We start from the raw sequence: 17,119 nt of genomic DNA, 5'->3' as shown, positions 1-17,119 counted from the left end.
CTCGAAATTTTAATATTACCTATCTGTGATTTTTGTATTTTTTTACACAGTTCTTTACACTGTTTTTATTTAACTGTTGAATTTTATATTGATGTGGTTCACCATTGAATGTTTACATTTACCATAGTATGACACTCAATAGCTGATGTATTTTTCATGCTAGGATGTTGTTAAACATTCATTTATTCGTTCATTCATTCATTCACCTGATGCGCAGTCAGTCTTGGATCGTTTTTCTCATGGGCTATTTCTTATTCCAGCCAGTGCACCACGACTGGTATATCAAAGGCTGTTGTATGTGCTATCCTGTCTGTATAAAAGTTCCCTTGCTCCTAATGAAAAAATGTAGCGGGTTTCTGCTCTAAGACTGTCAAAATTATCAAATGTTTGAAATCCTGCAGGCAGTGTGTTCTAGTTAAACACAACAAACTGACTTTATAATTGAGAATTTTAAGGAATGATTGTATAATTGAGAATTTTAAGGAATAAATGTATAATTGACCATTTTAAGGAATGATTCTATAATTGACAATTTTAAGGCATTGTACGGTTGAGAATGTCAAGGAATAAATGTATAATAGACAATTTTAAGGAATGATTGTGTAATTGACAATTTTAAGGAATGATTCTGTAATTGAGAATTTTAAGGAATGATTCTGTAATAGACAATTTTAAGGAATGATTCTGTAATTGACCTTTTTACGGAACGATTCTGTAATTGACAATTTTAAGGCATTGTATGGTTGAGAATGTCAAGGAATAAATGTATAATTGGCAATTTTAAGGAATGATTCTGTAATTGACAACTATACGGCATGATTGTATGATTGAGAATTTTAAGGAATGATTGTACTAATTGTTTTTGTTTCCACTTTCCAGGACTTTTGAAATCGGAACCTCTTCTGCTTCCTGGCCGACACGCACTCAACTTAAGTATGTTTCTGGCAAACGTGGGCGCCATGGGATACTACATGTATTCACCCAACCCGACTGTCGGCCTGAGCATGCTGGGAATGACCACAGCCCTGTCAAGCATCATGGGTCTCACACTGACTTCAGCCATTGGAGGTACGGTACAGGACCCGGCAGTAACATAAACCACCCACCCATAGGTGGTTACTTAAAATAAACCATCCATCCATCCATATGTGGCACCATACCCAAATAAAAAATTGTTTTTTTGTTTTCTTTTTCCCCAGACTATTAGACAGTGCCAGGGTTTGGGAGCCCTGATACACCACCTTACAATTTATCTTAAAATTAATATACATACATGTGTAAACATACATGCATACAAAAATGCATACATATGCATGCACGCACTTATGTACGCACTCGCATTACATTTTATTCTGATGTATGCTGGTACAAATCAAAATGAAATGGTACTTCCTTTTATGCATGTCTTATGGTCCAAAACTTTTCCCAAATAATATATTGGTTTCATAAAATAACCCATCCTTCCCTCCATGTGGCACCATACCCATATAATATTTTCGGTATTTTACCCATTTTACCCTCTAGCAAAAACCCTAGTATTTAAGCCATTTAATTTCAGGAGCGGACATGCCAATGGGGTTCACGGTATTAAACGCATTTAATTTCACAGACTTTTGTTTTTTTAATTTCAGGAGCTGATATGCCAGTGGTAATCACGGTATTAAACCATTTAATTTCACGAACTGTTTATTAATTTCAGGAGCTGATATGCCAGTGGTAATCACAGTATTAAAACATTTAATTTCACTGACTTTTTTTATTTCATGAGCGGACATGGTATTAAACACATTTAATTTCACTGACTTTTTTTATTTCAGGAGCGGACATGGTATTAAACACATTTAATTTCAGGACTGTTTTTTAATTTCAGGAGCGGACATGGTATTAAACACATTTAATTTCACGGACTGTTTTTTAATTTCAGGAGCGGACATGGTATTAAACACATTTAATTTCAGGACTGTTTTTTAATTTCAGGAGCGGACATGGTATTAAACACATTTAATTTCACGGACTGTTTTTTAATTTCAGGAGCGGACATGGTATTAAACACATTTAATTTCACGGACTGTTTTTTTTATTTCAGGAGCGGACATGGTATTAAACACATTTAATATCACGGACTGTTTTTTAATTTCAGGAGCGGACATGCCAGTGGTAATCACGGTACTCAACAGCTACTCGGGCTGGGCCCTGTGCGCCGAGGGTTTTATGATGAACAACAGCTTAATGACCATCGTCGGAGCCATGATCGGATCGTCCGGGGCGATCCTCTCCTACATCATGTGCAAGGTATAGCATAACTTATTTTATTACCAGCTAGGGACATAGCCCAGTGGTACAGCACTTGCTTGACGAGCGGTCAGTTTGGGGTTGAACTCCGTCTGTGGGCCATTGGGCTATTTCTCGTTCCAGCCAGTGCACCACGACTGGAAATATCAAAGGCCGTGGTATGTGCAATCCTGTGTGTATAAAAGATCCCTTGCTACTAATGGAAAAATGTAGTGGGTTTCCTCTCTAAGACTATATGTCAGTGGTGTCATTAAACAAAACATACTTTAAAGGAAACATGTCATAATGACAATTAATTATAAATTGAATCACCTATTTTTATAAAAAATAAATTACTTAAAATATCTCCATAAAAGAACCCCAGATACATTTGACATCCAATAGCCGATGATTAATAGATCAATGTGCTCTAACCTGGCTTGTAAAACAACATAAATGACTTGAGAGTATAATCAACTTTTAAACTAAATATATTTCTATTTGCATCAATAGAACGAAATGGGGTTATAGTATTTTTCTCTCATAAAAAAAGTAGCATATTATTAGGCCTATTGGTAGGGTGCGTTAGAGTAAAAACGACCACTCACGATACCCAAGTGATAATTTTCTTTTCTTTGGTACTACGTAATTGGTCAGTTTTGTAATTTTAGATGGGGAAAGTCTACTTAATCAAGGGTTTTACAGCATTATTTACAGTAATGAAGCAGGGCGGCTGATAATGTCCATTAACATTGTACTATAGTCGCGACAGGTTACGCCACAATACCCTGTGATCTTAAAAAAAAACTGGCACGTATTTTGTACGTATGTCTAGACCGTGATAATCACTTACCTGGTCGATACCCTGCAATATACACCTGCCAATCAGGAATCACATGTGCAGGCCACGGAAAGAAAGGACCAATTAACTAAAACAAAACTCCGATTCTCAAGTCAGCCCGTGGATGAAACATAATAGTTATTTCGACACCGACAGTAGTGGTTTATTTTGTATGAACTTCGTGTTGCTTTGGGGCTTCGGGCGATGAGGAACGTTTTTGTGACGTATTCCGCCCGAAGATTAAAAAATTATTTAAAATTATTATTGTTTTCTACACGTTTTTTAAAAACATATTTAAATACATCGTACTGAGATGTATCCTCATGCCAAATCCCATGTTGGTATATGCCATATTTAATTACTTATTGACGTTTCCTTCTTCGGACGGTGAATACAGATTTTGTTATGTAGGCCTACAGTCCTAACATGAAAAATCTGTTTTTTTCCAAAAAAATAAATAAATAAAAAATTCTACATTTTTGTTTTAACATATATAAATACATCATGCTGAGGTGTATCTTTGTGCCAAATATGTACAATGTACACATCGGCATTCGCAACCGAGTACTGTTTTTGTCTCCGGGTAACGTTTATAGACATTACCTGTCCTCAAACAAGTGCACCTCCCCCCCACGCAAGTGGTCTGGTCCGAACATCCCAACAGCCAATGGGATGGCCTAAATTCTTCTACTGCATACTGCTCTCTAGTTCCGGTCACATGACTAACTTCCTTCTTTTTCTCTTCGCTAAAGGGTCTGGACGTCCTTTTGCTTGGCTCTGTTTGGAGTCAACTTTTATAAGACCTTTGGTTTTGTATTAGTGTTTGGGTGAAATGTTTTTCACCTTTGTTTTCATTAGCTTTCGTATGTTCTTTTCGCGTATTTCACTTGACTTCCAAGCGTTTAATTACATGAAATGTTGTTTATATTGCCGGTTGTCGTGTCGGACGCCATTTGCAAAATGGCGTCTGTGTTGACTGGCTTTGTGTTTGGGTGAAATGTTTTTCACCTTAATTTTCGTTAGCTTTCGTTAGCTTTCATATGTCTTTCGCGTATTTCGCTTGACTTGCCAAGTGTTAATTACATGAAATGTTGTTATATCGCCGGTTGTCGTGTCGGACGCCATTTGCAAAATGGCGTCTTTATTTACCGGCTTTGTATTTGTGTTATGGTTGGTTTTTCTTTCTTTTCACAGATTGAAAAATTACTATTATCATATCTGATAATGTTCAGGCGACTAGTTCGAGCGTGTTACGCTGGAAGAAGTTAGCCGGCGGCGACCCAGGTTGTCGTGTTCGTGTGGCCTCACTTCTAGATGCGACCTTTGTGCGGGCTTGTCTGATGTCGAGTTCGCGGCTTACCTGAAGGTGGTGTCAGCGAGGACCAAGAAGGTGGAATCTTCGAGGACCAAGAAGGTGGAATCTTCGCCTTCGATTGCTGACTCCGTGGCGGAAGAGTTACGTTCAATTCTACCGACCATGCTGGAAGAAACAATGGCGTCAATGGCGACCTTACCTAAATCGGCGAGTTCGGGGTCAGGTCCGGTTCCAGTCCCCTCTTCAGGGGGTGCGGCTTCTTCAGCTCCACCGTTACTTAAGACTTCGGATGACAGGCCTGCGGTCTCTACGCAGCCCTCTAAGAAGCCGGCTCATTCAGATAGACGCTCCACGGATTCCAAGGCTCACCGATCTTCGGCGGGGAAGTCCCCTTCGGCGCATCGGAGCCGGGACCGTAGCCGTTCCACATGACCTGTATGGCTCCCTACGGGTTCCATAGATCGTCAGCGCCAACCTTCAGTTGATGTGGCTTCCAAGGCCTCCGAGGGCTAGACGGGACCATCCACGGTCCGGTTTAACCAGCGGCTTCCATTACGGTACATCGATTGGCCTGTGCTCGAGTTCTACGAGACTTTGGTGATGAAGCGCCTGCGGCATCTGTCATTGAAGAGCCCGACTCTACGGACCATATGACTATGAGGGATTGCTTGGCGGCTGTCTACGACATGTTGCCGTCCTTGCCACATCCAACGACGATGTGGTCATCCGTTCCTTGGTATCCACACGGGACCGCCCACGGTCCCGGTTCTCCGGTATCTCCATCGGGCCATGACCAGAGCGACTGGCCTGTTCACGGGTGCTACGTGACTTTCTGATGATGTATCGGTTCATGCGGTGCTGGAAGATCTGGATGCGGCGGACCACTTGTCACTGAGGGATTGTCTGGCTGTCATATCTGATATGCTACCGCCGCTGGCCCATCCACCGGTTTCAGCCAAGAAGGGTCCGGGTTCGATGATCGCCACGGAGGTTCCACCGGCAGATATCGGCATTCGATCGTTGGCTGCCACAGGCCCCCGTCGGTTTACACGGCTACCAGTAACTGGCCCGTGCGTATCGTTGTTCCAGCAAGCAGACGGAGCCCTGTAACGAATTGGAAAATTGCGTCATCGGCTCACCGTTCGGTACCGTCGTCCCGTGATCGATCGAAGTGGTGCAGTGTCCAGGGTTCCACCGGCTCCTGCCGGTCCGTGTACATCGTACCGTCCACACCAGTCGGCAGCTGATTCGGCGTTCAGGGTTACACCGGCTCCTGACGGGACCGTCCACGGTCCGTGTTTCCGATGCAGCCAGTACATTGGATCGAAGTGCCTGTGCCAGGTTACTGACCGATTTTCCAGATGATGCGTCGGCACCTTCCGTTATAGAAGATCCGGACGCAGTGACCCACATGGCTGTGACTGTTTGTCTCGCTGCGGTGTATATGCTTTCGTCACTTCACAGTCCACTCGCACCATTCTAGAAGGTTTCCGTTTGAGGACTGATCCGATGTCGGTTTACTTGAGTAGACTTCGTTTGTGCCGTTCCCCATTCGTCACAACGAACGTATCCCGTCTTCAACCTATCCTTCAACGGTGTGACGCCGGCCTTGGATGACGCTGTTTCCGGCGGGACCAGACGTCTTCCTAGAACTTACAGATTGGCACGTCCTGTCGATGGCTTCAGTTCAGCGTACATGTTGTACATGGCGACCATAACTCCTCATGTGCAGGATGCCAGAGGATATGCCTTGTTCTAGCCGTCGACTTTGATGTTGGTCTACCTTATATCTTCCGTGACGTCGATGTGCACTACGATTGCACACTATCGTCAACCGACTTGCCTGAAGCGATCCATTCTTGACTTTCAGCACAAGCCGGTAATCTTGGCAGACCTGTGGTCTACATACGGCTCTTTGCCGTGAAGGGGTCGACGTTACAAGCGTTCCGGGTTGGTGACGAAGAAAGTCTACTGGTCCGGTCACTTGTGTTGAGATCCGTGCACCGATATTCTCTTGTTCGAGGAAGGTTCAGCGACATTCGGCAGATCGTTCTCTATATCCGGTGGCGATGCAAGACAGTCGCTACTTCCGCTGGTTCCGGAAGTTATCCAGTTGCCATCACGTGGTACGGGGTTTTACCGTCACCGTTTTCCTATGGTTCATTGCGGCTTATCAACTCACTGACGTTTACTGTTGTTACCGCCAGAGTTCGTGACCGATGCTGTCTAGATGGTCTCTGCTGCTGTTTCGCACCGGGTGGTGTGACGGCCGTGGATTTTAGCCGGTTGCTGTTTTGCGTTGCTTCACTTCCAGGTATATCGGGCATGTAGCGTAGCGAGTTGCTACGCTGTCTTGGCTCTTGCCTGTATCACGGGGTCGCTGTTTCCGATGTCTTGATTCCTGAATCACTCTATTACTGTTTCATGAAGTATCATTGCAAGAGTAATTTTGACGTCGGCGCAACATTTTATGCTTAGAGGTCGCGGTATCCAGTTTGTTTCTGAATCCATGCATTCAGTACAATAACGCAGATTTGCTGATCCGGTTACCAGTCGCCTTGCAGTCCAGTCCCTGTTGGTGGCTGTGGTTTCCAGATGAAGCCGATCTACACATCAACCTGTTGGAGATGTTGTCAGTTACGTCATCTTTCATTGGCGAGAGATGCTGTCAGGCGCCTCTCTCATGGTAGCCACAGACAGTACTACCGCGGTGGCTTATATCAACCGTCAGGGCGGAACCCACTCCAGCAGTCTGCTGCAGTTGACTTATCGTCTCTACAAGCTGGTTGACGAGATTCCGTTGCAACTTCGGGCTCGCCATATTCCAGGGGTTTCCAATGTACTAGTCGACACACTGTCTCGGCCGTCGTCTCCACAGCCGACGGAATGGATGCTCCATCCCGAAGCGTTTCGATGGGTGTGCGACAGACTTTGGACACCAAACATCGATCTCTCTTCGCCACACGATTCAACCATCAGCTGAGGGTTTACGTGTCTCCGGTGCTGGATCCCGAAGCTCTGGATCTCGACGCCTTGGCCATCAGCTGGGAACAGATGGACGCGTACGCTTTTCCTCCACGAATCCTCCTTCCAAGGGTGCTTCAGAGGTTTCAGCTGTACCATTGTCGCCTGTTACTCATTGCTCCAATGTGGCCATCCAGGATGTGGTATCCAGATCTAATACGTCTTGCCGATCCACATCCTTTACCGCTGCCAGACTGGGATCATCTGTTGCTGCATCCCACGTCAAGACTATACCATCCACGTCCGCAGTTGTTCCAACTGCACGCGTGGACTTTATCGCCAAGAGTTTGAGAAAGAAAGGTTTTTCTTCACAGTCTACGGCGGCCATTTTGAAAGCGCACAGATCATCTACTACTAACGTCAGATGGCTTTGCTTTCACCGAGGGTGTTTCCGGCAAAACCTCAAACCTCAGACGATCCAGATACTTCGTCTTGCTGGGTTTTTTGGCTGTATCTGCGGACCACTTTACGATTAAGGGGTCTACCATCGCTGGGTACGTTTCGGTCATCGCTACTGTTCGTGATGTCGCTACTGGAACGAAGTTATCGGGTATTCCTGAGATCCATAAGATGATCAAAGGGTTTCGCCTTGATGATCAAGTACACCGGTTTCGGCCACCAAGATGGGACCTGAATCTGGTGTTACGAGCGTTATCGACCGCACCTTATGAGCCGATCGAATCCTCTTCCCTGCAAGACTTGATGCGGAAGACGGTGTTTTTACTCGGTTTTGCCACGGCTGCCCGTGTCTCAGAACTCCATGCTCTTGATGTAGACTTGGTACGTTTTCACCAAGATCGGCGTGCAGTCAACTTGGGGTTACTCATGAACTTTGTTGCAAAGAATCAGTTACCAGACCAAGCGCCTCGTTCGTATGTTGTGCAGGCCCTCTCCTCTATCGTTGGTCCGGCGGACGTTGAGGACTTGGCGTTGTGCCCTGTCAGAGCCCTGCACCAGTACATCGAGAGGACCAGATCTTTTCGACAACATCGCAAAAGACTTTTCCTTTCCTGTAACCAGAGTCGGTTGAGGGACCTTACCAAGAACACGGTGGCCACCTGGATCCGGTCTTCTATCCTGACCGCCTATCAGAAGGAGGGTTTACCTGCTCCGTCTGCTTCTAATCCGCATGAACTCCGTGCCTTGGCTGCCACGATGTCCCTGCACTGCAACACACCCATTCAGCACATTATCACTGGTTGGTTCTGGGCTACGGACTCCATCTTCGCCAACTATTATCTGAGGGATGTCACCACAGAAGACGTTGAGGGGTTCCATCATCTGGGTCCGGTTGTTGCTGCACAGACTCTGTTGAATACAAGCCGTCCTCGTCGCCGTTGATGTCTGTCTGATTCTGGGCTGCATACCGAGATGTCCATCGAATAGACAGATGAGGATTGCTTAGACTTTTGTTCTTTTGCACAGTTCACGTACTGGTGCCGGAACTTTTGTCTCGATAACCTTTACCCTGCACTGCATGTGGTTATTGGTTGTCGTTATTGAACTAACAGATCTTTGGTGTACTAGACAGAAAACACTCGGGGGTCTTGTTTTGTTCAATGTTCTGACGGATGCACCTCATTAGGTTGTCGCTTGTTATTGAAAAACTATAACACTTCAATACGTGAGGGTTACCTAACACCTGCATCCCTGGTGGCTACGTCTTCCCACCCTGTCAGAACCAGCATGAGATGTGGCTTCCGCCTCCTGGTCCATGTGTTCTAGGAGCCGTACCTGCCACTGCTGACGGATGCCACCATTCTGGTTGTTGTTACTAACATCACCTGCATTGGTCTGTGACGGGCATCCCTAGGATGAGGGCTTACCAAGGTTGGCCTTATTCTTCCACTAGTCAGCCTCTTTCCGGTTGGGGAGTTATCACAAGCATCTACGGATCTCGGCACCCACCACCATCTGTTGAATGCTGCACTTGTTTGAGGACAGGTAATGTCTATAGAAATGGAGAAAACTTGAGTGTTTTCTCTTTTATAGATACATTACCTGTCCTCAAGATTCATCCCGCCCGGGCCTCCCCGCTTCCTGTTCTCCGTGCGATGCGCTCAGGGAAAAAGAAGGAAGTTAGTCATGTGACCGGAACTAGAGAGCAGTATGCAGTAGAAGAATTTAGGCCATCCCATTGGCTGTTGGGATGTTCGGACCAGACCACTTGCGTGGGGGGGAGGTGCACTTGTTTGAGGACAGGTAATGTATATATCATTTCATTTTAACTTGTGTTTTGTGCTTATATCCAGTTACAGTTCAAGCACATTTTCCTGGGTACACACCTCAGCTATTTGGGCCGTCTGTCCAGGACAGTGGGATAGTTGTTAGTGAGAGAGAAGTGTATGTAGTGGTCTGTCTACCCATTGAGTCGTTAAAACTCACTTTGGCTGCAGAGCTAGATTATGGTAGCCCACTCTCATGGCTAGTGATATTCAATGCCGGGCTAGTAAATAACTAATAATGCCCTCTCTCTTTCAGGCCATGAACCGATCTTTGCCCAACGTGATTCTCGGCGGTTATGGCACGACCTCAACTGGAACAGGTAAACCTATGGAGATCACCGGCACGCACACGGAGGTGACTGCTGATCAGACCGCGGAGATGATCAAAGACTCTAAGAACATCATCATCGTCCCAGGTTATGGCCTGTGTGTCGCCAAGGCTCAGTATCCTATTGCCGAGATGGTAGAGCTGCTGAAGAAAAACGGCCACAACGTCCGCTTTGGAATTCATCCCGTTGCAGGTAACTTGGTGCCCGTCTCTTGTGGAGAGACCCTCGCTGGTTTCATTGATTACAACAAGTTTCCTTTCTCTCCATCTTGATCACATTGGTTTTGTAATCTGTGGGGCTAGACGTAGCTTAATGTACCGTCGCTTTGAGATCGATCCCCGTCTGTGGGCCCATTTGGCTATTTCTCGTACTAGCCAGTGCACCACGACTGGTATATCAAAGGCTCTGGTATATGCTATTCTGTCTGTGGTATGGTGCCTATAAAAGATCCCCTGCTACTAATGGAAAAATGTAGCAGGTTTCATCTCTAAGACTATATGTCAAAATTACCAATATGTTTGGACATCCAATAGTCTATGATTAATAGATCAATGTGCTCTAGTGGTGTCGTTAAACAAAACATACAAACTTTTTTAACTTTCGTCTTTTGTGGCTGGTAATCTTGTTTGTCCCGTACAGGTCCAACCAGAGGGAACTATAGGTTTTGTCTCCATCCTTCTGTCTGTCCATCTGTCCCATCTATGTTTTTCCTGACATTTTTCTCACAATTTTATATATAGCTTTATCATATAATATCTTACATTTTCAGTGCAATCAAAGTATGTGATATTTTTAAGATCACATACTTCAAGAATTTGATAACGGCACTAGGTTTATTGACATTTAAGCAAACGTACTTGTTGACACTCCATAATTGACGTATGCATTCATCGAATAAAAATATTTCAATGGCAATTTGACACTGAAAGCTGTCCAGCGTTCAGAAAACTAAATGTTTTTAAGCCCTAGTTTGTTTTGATGTAAGGACATCCAAAATGAGTTTGACGTCATTCCCATTCAAAAATACACCATGCCACATATTCTTAAGTCATTTGAATATCTAGTAATGTCGGACTGGAATTAAAAGTTGCGAGTACAGTTTACAAAAAACATGTATTAAGCTTGAGATTATATGATAAAGAGATTATTACCCTTGTGTATTTCGGTATCGTCAATATCATATATTAGGAATAAAAATAATGTATTATGCTCGCCAGAGGCTCGCATAATACAATTTTTATTCCTAATATATGATATTGACAATACCGAAAAACACTCTGGTAATAACCTTTTTATCATCTACTGTTACAGATCAAGTTTGATTTTCATGGTGATTTTCCCATTTTTCACAGAGTTATGGCCCTTGAATTTAGAACATACGAAAATCTGTTTTCCCGATTATTTTTTCTTCAGAATGTGTAATTGTATTTATAGCTTTATCATGAGCAGTTACAGATCAAGTTTGACTTTATGACGATTTTCCCATTTTTCACAGAGTTATAGCCCTTGAACTTGAGATACGGAAAAGATTTGGGCCAAGTAAGGGACATGTATTGCTTTAGCAGTATTCTCAGAATGGTTGTTTTTGGTTAGGTCTACTTTTGAAAATAATATATATTCCAATGATGGATTTGCCAAAAGATATTTATTAATTTAGTCAGGTCATTTTCCTAAGCAAGATATTTATGTGGTTATCTCAGCTTCCCCTAATTTTGGACAAAATGTTCTGAATAATTGTGAAGAGAGTGTCGCATATAATTTCAGGTCGTATGCCGGGTCAGCTGAATGTGTTGCTGGCGGAGGCGGGCGTCCCATACGATATCGTCTTGGAGATGGATGAAATCAACGACGACTTCCCGTCGACGGAAATCGTGCTCGTGATTGGTGCCAATGACACAGTGAACTCGGCCGCGGAAGAAGACCCCAACTCCATCATCGCCGGCATGCCCGTCCTCAAAGTGTGGCAGTCACAACAGGTAAATCTTTGTGTTTACAATCCTCTCTCTCAAACTGATCATGACATGACCTTCCCCCACTAACTGACCCTCCCTCCTTGTCAGCTGGCATGCCCGTTTTTAGAGTGTTGCAGTCACAGCAGGTGGGTATGGTGACGACCCCCCCCCCCCCCCTCTCTCTCTCTCTCTCTCTCTCTCTTTTGACATTTTAATATAATTACAAATTTCCCACCATTATACAACTTACTCTATTCTGATTGGACGACGGCACTAAAAACCAAATGTTATCCTTCGATAAACCTCACACAAAAATTACAAATGAGACATCATTACATAAAACAGGTCATGGAAAGGAGATTAAAAACTGATTTATGTGTATTTATAACTAATAAGTTGTGTTGTTTGTAATTATAAAAATGTTAACAGGCACAAATTTAGTATAAAATAGCTTCACTATGCTATGCCATTTTATACAATTTGTGACTTGTACATCAATAAATTTAAAAAAAAATAACAAACAATTCTTATGTAATTTTTTTAATTGAATTTTATTTAAAGTTTAATATATATATATATATAATCAAGCAACGATCAGTGATACCAGATCAGTTTTTGGTAGGCGACACATTTAATTCTTCAGAATTCCCATTTTATGTATTTTTATCATCGTTGTTTGATCATTTCCTTTTCTTTTCAGGTCATTGTGATGAAGAGAACTCTCGGTGTTGGTTACGCTGCTGTCGACAATCCCATCTTCTTCAAACCCAACACCGCCATGTTGCTAGGCGATGCCAAGAAGACCTCCGACGCCCTGTTAAACAAACTTAAAGAAGTCTATGATCAATAACCATGGCAACCATTAGAACTTTTTTTCCAAATTGTAAAGAGACGAGATTGTGACTGAGGTGTACATTACTAGTAAATAATCTATTACTTCTGGTTGAATTGGACAGTAAATAATTTATTACTTCTGATTGGATAATATTTTTGGTAATTGCACTCATAGATTCCTTTGCTTCCAAGCAGTTTCTGATTGCATTATTTTTTAGAACTAACGTTTGACTAGATCAGGTTTTGACTGTAGAATCTCATTGGTTTATATTACTGTAAAAATACATGACATTTGTTTGGATAGTAGTTTTAGTAATTGCACCAATAGATTCTCTTGCTTCAAAGGCTCTGTCTGATTGGATAGTCTTTTGAGAAGAAATATTTGACTGGATCACGGCTTGACTGTAGAAACTCATTGGTTTATATTACTATTAAAACAAATGTATGACATTTGTTTGGAAAATAGTTTTAGCAATTGCTCCAATAGATTCTGTTGTTTCAAAAGCTCTTTCTGATTGGATGATCCTGTGAAAAGTAATGTTTGATTGGTCAGATTAGCTGAAGTACCTCCTTGAGCACATCTGTACAACAGATCTGCCCAGGATCCAATGACTGACAGCATCAGATGTTGGACCCATGGGCGCTGTGTGTGAATCTTAAATTAATATTCACACGTTGACCAGAGGGTTACCCCTTACTCCTGTATAACAGTATTTGGTTCAATCGAGCTTTAACTTTGGCAGTTGTATTTGATCAATTTATGACATACTTAAATTGCAGGGCTCGAAATTGCATACTGCTATTTCCATTCTGGTCCGAAGTTTCAGGCGAAATCAGTCTGTGTTCATGACATGTGCCTGTAAATAGATCTATGATGGATGCATACCAAAAATCACCCACTGTCCAACTACTGGATTCAATGACATATTCATTAAGCCAGGGCTCAGAATAAACGAAGGAACTGAAACCACTTTTGTGCTGCTGAATAAAAATTACTGCCATTGGTAAAGCTCCTAAACGATTGCAAAATATATACATCTGGTGTTCATTATCTGTCAGTATTTAACATTTGTACATTTGAAATATGTCTACATACAAAAAAAAATTAAAATTGCTGAACTAAAATTCAAGTGATAATGCCAGGCTTCTGAAAATTGCGAGATTGTAATTTCACACAGTAACCCTTATTTTGTTTTATTGTGCATTAAATTTAGGACATTATATTCAGAGCCATATTAGTGCATAGGCCAACTAGGCCCAGGCCCAGGGTGCACATTTTAGGGAGCTGCAAAATATAGGAAACAAATATTTAAAAAACTACTTTTTTCTTTCTTTTCTTTTTTGCATGTTGCTCTCAATTTCACTTTTACATTAAGTAGTAAAATTTACTCAATCTAATTAAAATTAGCTCCACTATTACATGTGGATCTAACACCAGCCAGTTGGAACTCATGTCCACCAATCAAATCCTTACTTGCAGAATCATGCCAGTGATTTAAAAATAATTTGAAAACATTCCGAATTATCCTGAGGGTATACGATATGTTTCATGTGAATTACGAATGCCTTATTTAGACCAGTAGAACTAATTTTAATTGGATTGCTAACACTGCGTAGTCCCCAATGTCCAGGTAACATTTCATCTGTAAATAATAATTTAAATATTGACCAATCACACTTCGCCTTTTATAACGTTATTTGGGAGCATACAAATTCTAAAAATATCGGGCGAGTCTTATTTTAGTGGCAGCAGTACAGCGAACCATACCAATACGTATAGGGTGGGTTATCAGTCTTCAGTTTTACATTACAAATTATTTATTTTATAAAATAAAACATGTTTTAAGGCATTCGTAATTCACATGAAACATATCGTATACCCTCAGGATAATTCGGAATGTTTTAAAATTATTTTTAAATCACTGGCAGGATTGTGCAAGTAAGGTTTTGATTGGTGGACATGAGCTCCAACTGGCTGGTGTTAGATCCACATGTAATAGTGGAGCTAATTTTAATTAGATTGAAAATCTACTCATTATGCAATAAAAAGTATTAGAATTGTTAAATTTCCATGCCCTGTTTGATTATATATTTTTGTGTGAGTGCAGAGTTGTTATGGTGTATATCTTGTTCATACATGTACGTGTACAACAACAACAAAAATAATAATGGTGCTTATAAACTGAACCTATAGTGGTAGCAGTGTACAATCAAACATTTTTGGTCATACAGTGGAATACATTGATTAGCAGGTAGATGTTTTAGGATCAATTTAAATGAGTCTGCTTAGGTCACATTTAAATTTGTATGTTGGTGGAGATTTTTAAAAGGAAACTACACACATTTTTCGACTGCTTTATTTGGAAAAGTAACTTTTTACGCCAACGTTTTCATGATTGATTTTTTTTTTATTATTAATAGCTCTAGTCATATTTAAGATATAGCAGTTTATCACAAACCTTTTGTTTACAATATAGTCAAATATATTTTATACGGTAAACATCCTTGGAAACATTTTACACACAAATATGGTTGTCTTTTTACTTGTAAACATGATTTTCATGAAGATAAGTCGCTAAACACCGCCACCTCAGCCTGCTAATGAACACCTGTTTGATACACTGTTCCAGTGTTTATTCCAATATAGATTAAACTTCCGTATATGGCTGATATAAACTATTTTAATGAAGGATTGTCTGTTATTTATTTTATGTTCGTCGAGAAATTAACAAACTCGCATTGCTTACGGCTGGACGAATGGGATGGAAATTTAATTAACACAATAACCACAAGCTTATTTATGGATAATTTTATGTCAGCAGTTTCGTTCAGCCAGAAACTGCATTAAGTGGACGCAACTTCCTAAATGTTATAAAAGAACTATTTTGACAGTTGATGATGAAATGTGTGTGACAGGGCAGGAACCAGTGAAATAGTGGGTGTTCTTGACGAAAACCTAGATACTGAACGCAACTGTGGAAAGGGTGGGGAGAGAGAAAAGCTACAGGGACGTTTTGTGCTGGTAACATAAACTTAAATAATGAACACGGCCCTGGTATAATCATGTTTCAAGTGATTAGCTCATAGAAAGTTTGTTTTGTTAGTTCGTAGAGTTTTGGACAGATAATAGCTGTGGGTTTGAATTATCTTACTTTAGTAACAAGTGATAGTTTTATCACATTGTGTTATTGCATTTTAAACAGTAGAAACCATAATGTCTGTTTATTTTTAAGGCATATTTAGTATGACATCTGAAACTTTCTATGGAGATTGTTGGAAGTTGTCAAGTTGTCAAGGGCCGAATTTACAAAGACTGTTTTTGGTTTTACATACGTGTATATTTACATTGTATAAACAACTAATTCGGATATTCAGTACTTATTGTGTCAAATTGGCTTAAAAGGCATACCCATGTTATTATTTAAGTCCAAAACTAACCCAAACACAAATGCCAGTATTTTGGCTGCAATTAAATGACTTTGCAGCCAGAATATTTATATGCCTAGAACATATCGCCAAATAAATTAACAAAGGGAATGTGCACTCCATGTATCCTTCAGGATAATTCATATTTTCACGAGAATCTATTTGTATTTTTATGTTGCCCCCCAAAAAAAACAAGTTATGTAAGTGATGTGTGTTATATATACCAGGGTTTCTGCCACAGGGTAAAACAGGTACAGCGCCATACCCAAATGTTTTGTAGATTTAATTTTTTTAAGTTAACCTTTTGACACGATTAAAAAAAAATTTTTTTTTAACTCTAACCATAAATGTACCGTACGCCATTTTCTTTCTGAGGAAAGCCCCCATACCCCCCCTATTGACTGGTTGCATTCAGCATACACATTGCAAATATTCATTTCCATAGGCTATGATATGCCATATACCAAAAAATTTATACTGACATTGAATCTGATAATTTAATATTTTTATATGACCAAAACAACACCAATAGCTACATGTATGTGGTGTTACACAGATAGGCTACTAACGTTGACCATTATAATATAACAAAATTTTATCTTGCTTAAAAAAATAAAAATAAAAAGTTATGGAAGTGATATGTTGTATAGGTACTGACGTTTCATTTGAGGTGTATCTGAAAGGGAGAAAATATAAAAGTGAAAACATCCCAATTTTGTTTGGGTTTTTTGTTGGTATTGAAATTTTAACAATATCGGGTAATTAGTTTTAGATTGCACAGTACAATTGCAGGGGTGGCACAGTGTAAAAAATAGTGGTACGGCTCATGGTTGCCAGACTCGCCTTTCAAATTACTTGTAAGACATTTTCACAGATACAACAAATATAACCCACATTCACAC

The 17,119-nt window shown here is 41.1% G+C and overlaps 1 protein-coding gene across 1 annotated transcript in view; it reads left to right on the top strand.

Annotated features, from left to right (window-relative positions):
* LOC121376873 (NAD(P) transhydrogenase, mitochondrial-like) overlaps window positions 1-14,111 on the top strand; it is a 29,632-nt gene extending 15,521 nt beyond the window's left edge. The window contains exons 13-17 of the mRNA XM_041504659.1: window positions 880-1,068; window positions 2,141-2,292; window positions 9,933-10,197; window positions 11,770-11,981; window positions 12,658-14,111. Of these exons, the coding sequence (XP_041360593.1) occupies window positions 880-1,068; window positions 2,141-2,292; window positions 9,933-10,197; window positions 11,770-11,981; window positions 12,658-12,807 (968 nt within the window). The 3' untranslated portion in view covers window positions 12,808-14,111. The remainder of the gene's footprint in view (window positions 1-879; window positions 1,069-2,140; window positions 2,293-9,932; window positions 10,198-11,769; window positions 11,982-12,657) is intronic.
* Window positions 14,112-17,119: the final 3,008 nt, after the last annotated feature.

This window comes from Gigantopelta aegis, chromosome 7 (genome assembly GCF_016097555.1).
Source record: "Gigantopelta aegis isolate Gae_Host chromosome 7, Gae_host_genome, whole genome shotgun sequence".
NCBI classification, from domain to species: Eukaryota; Metazoa; Mollusca; class Gastropoda; order Neomphalida; family Peltospiridae; genus Gigantopelta; species Gigantopelta aegis.
This window is presented reverse-complemented; position numbering and strand designations above follow the sequence as displayed.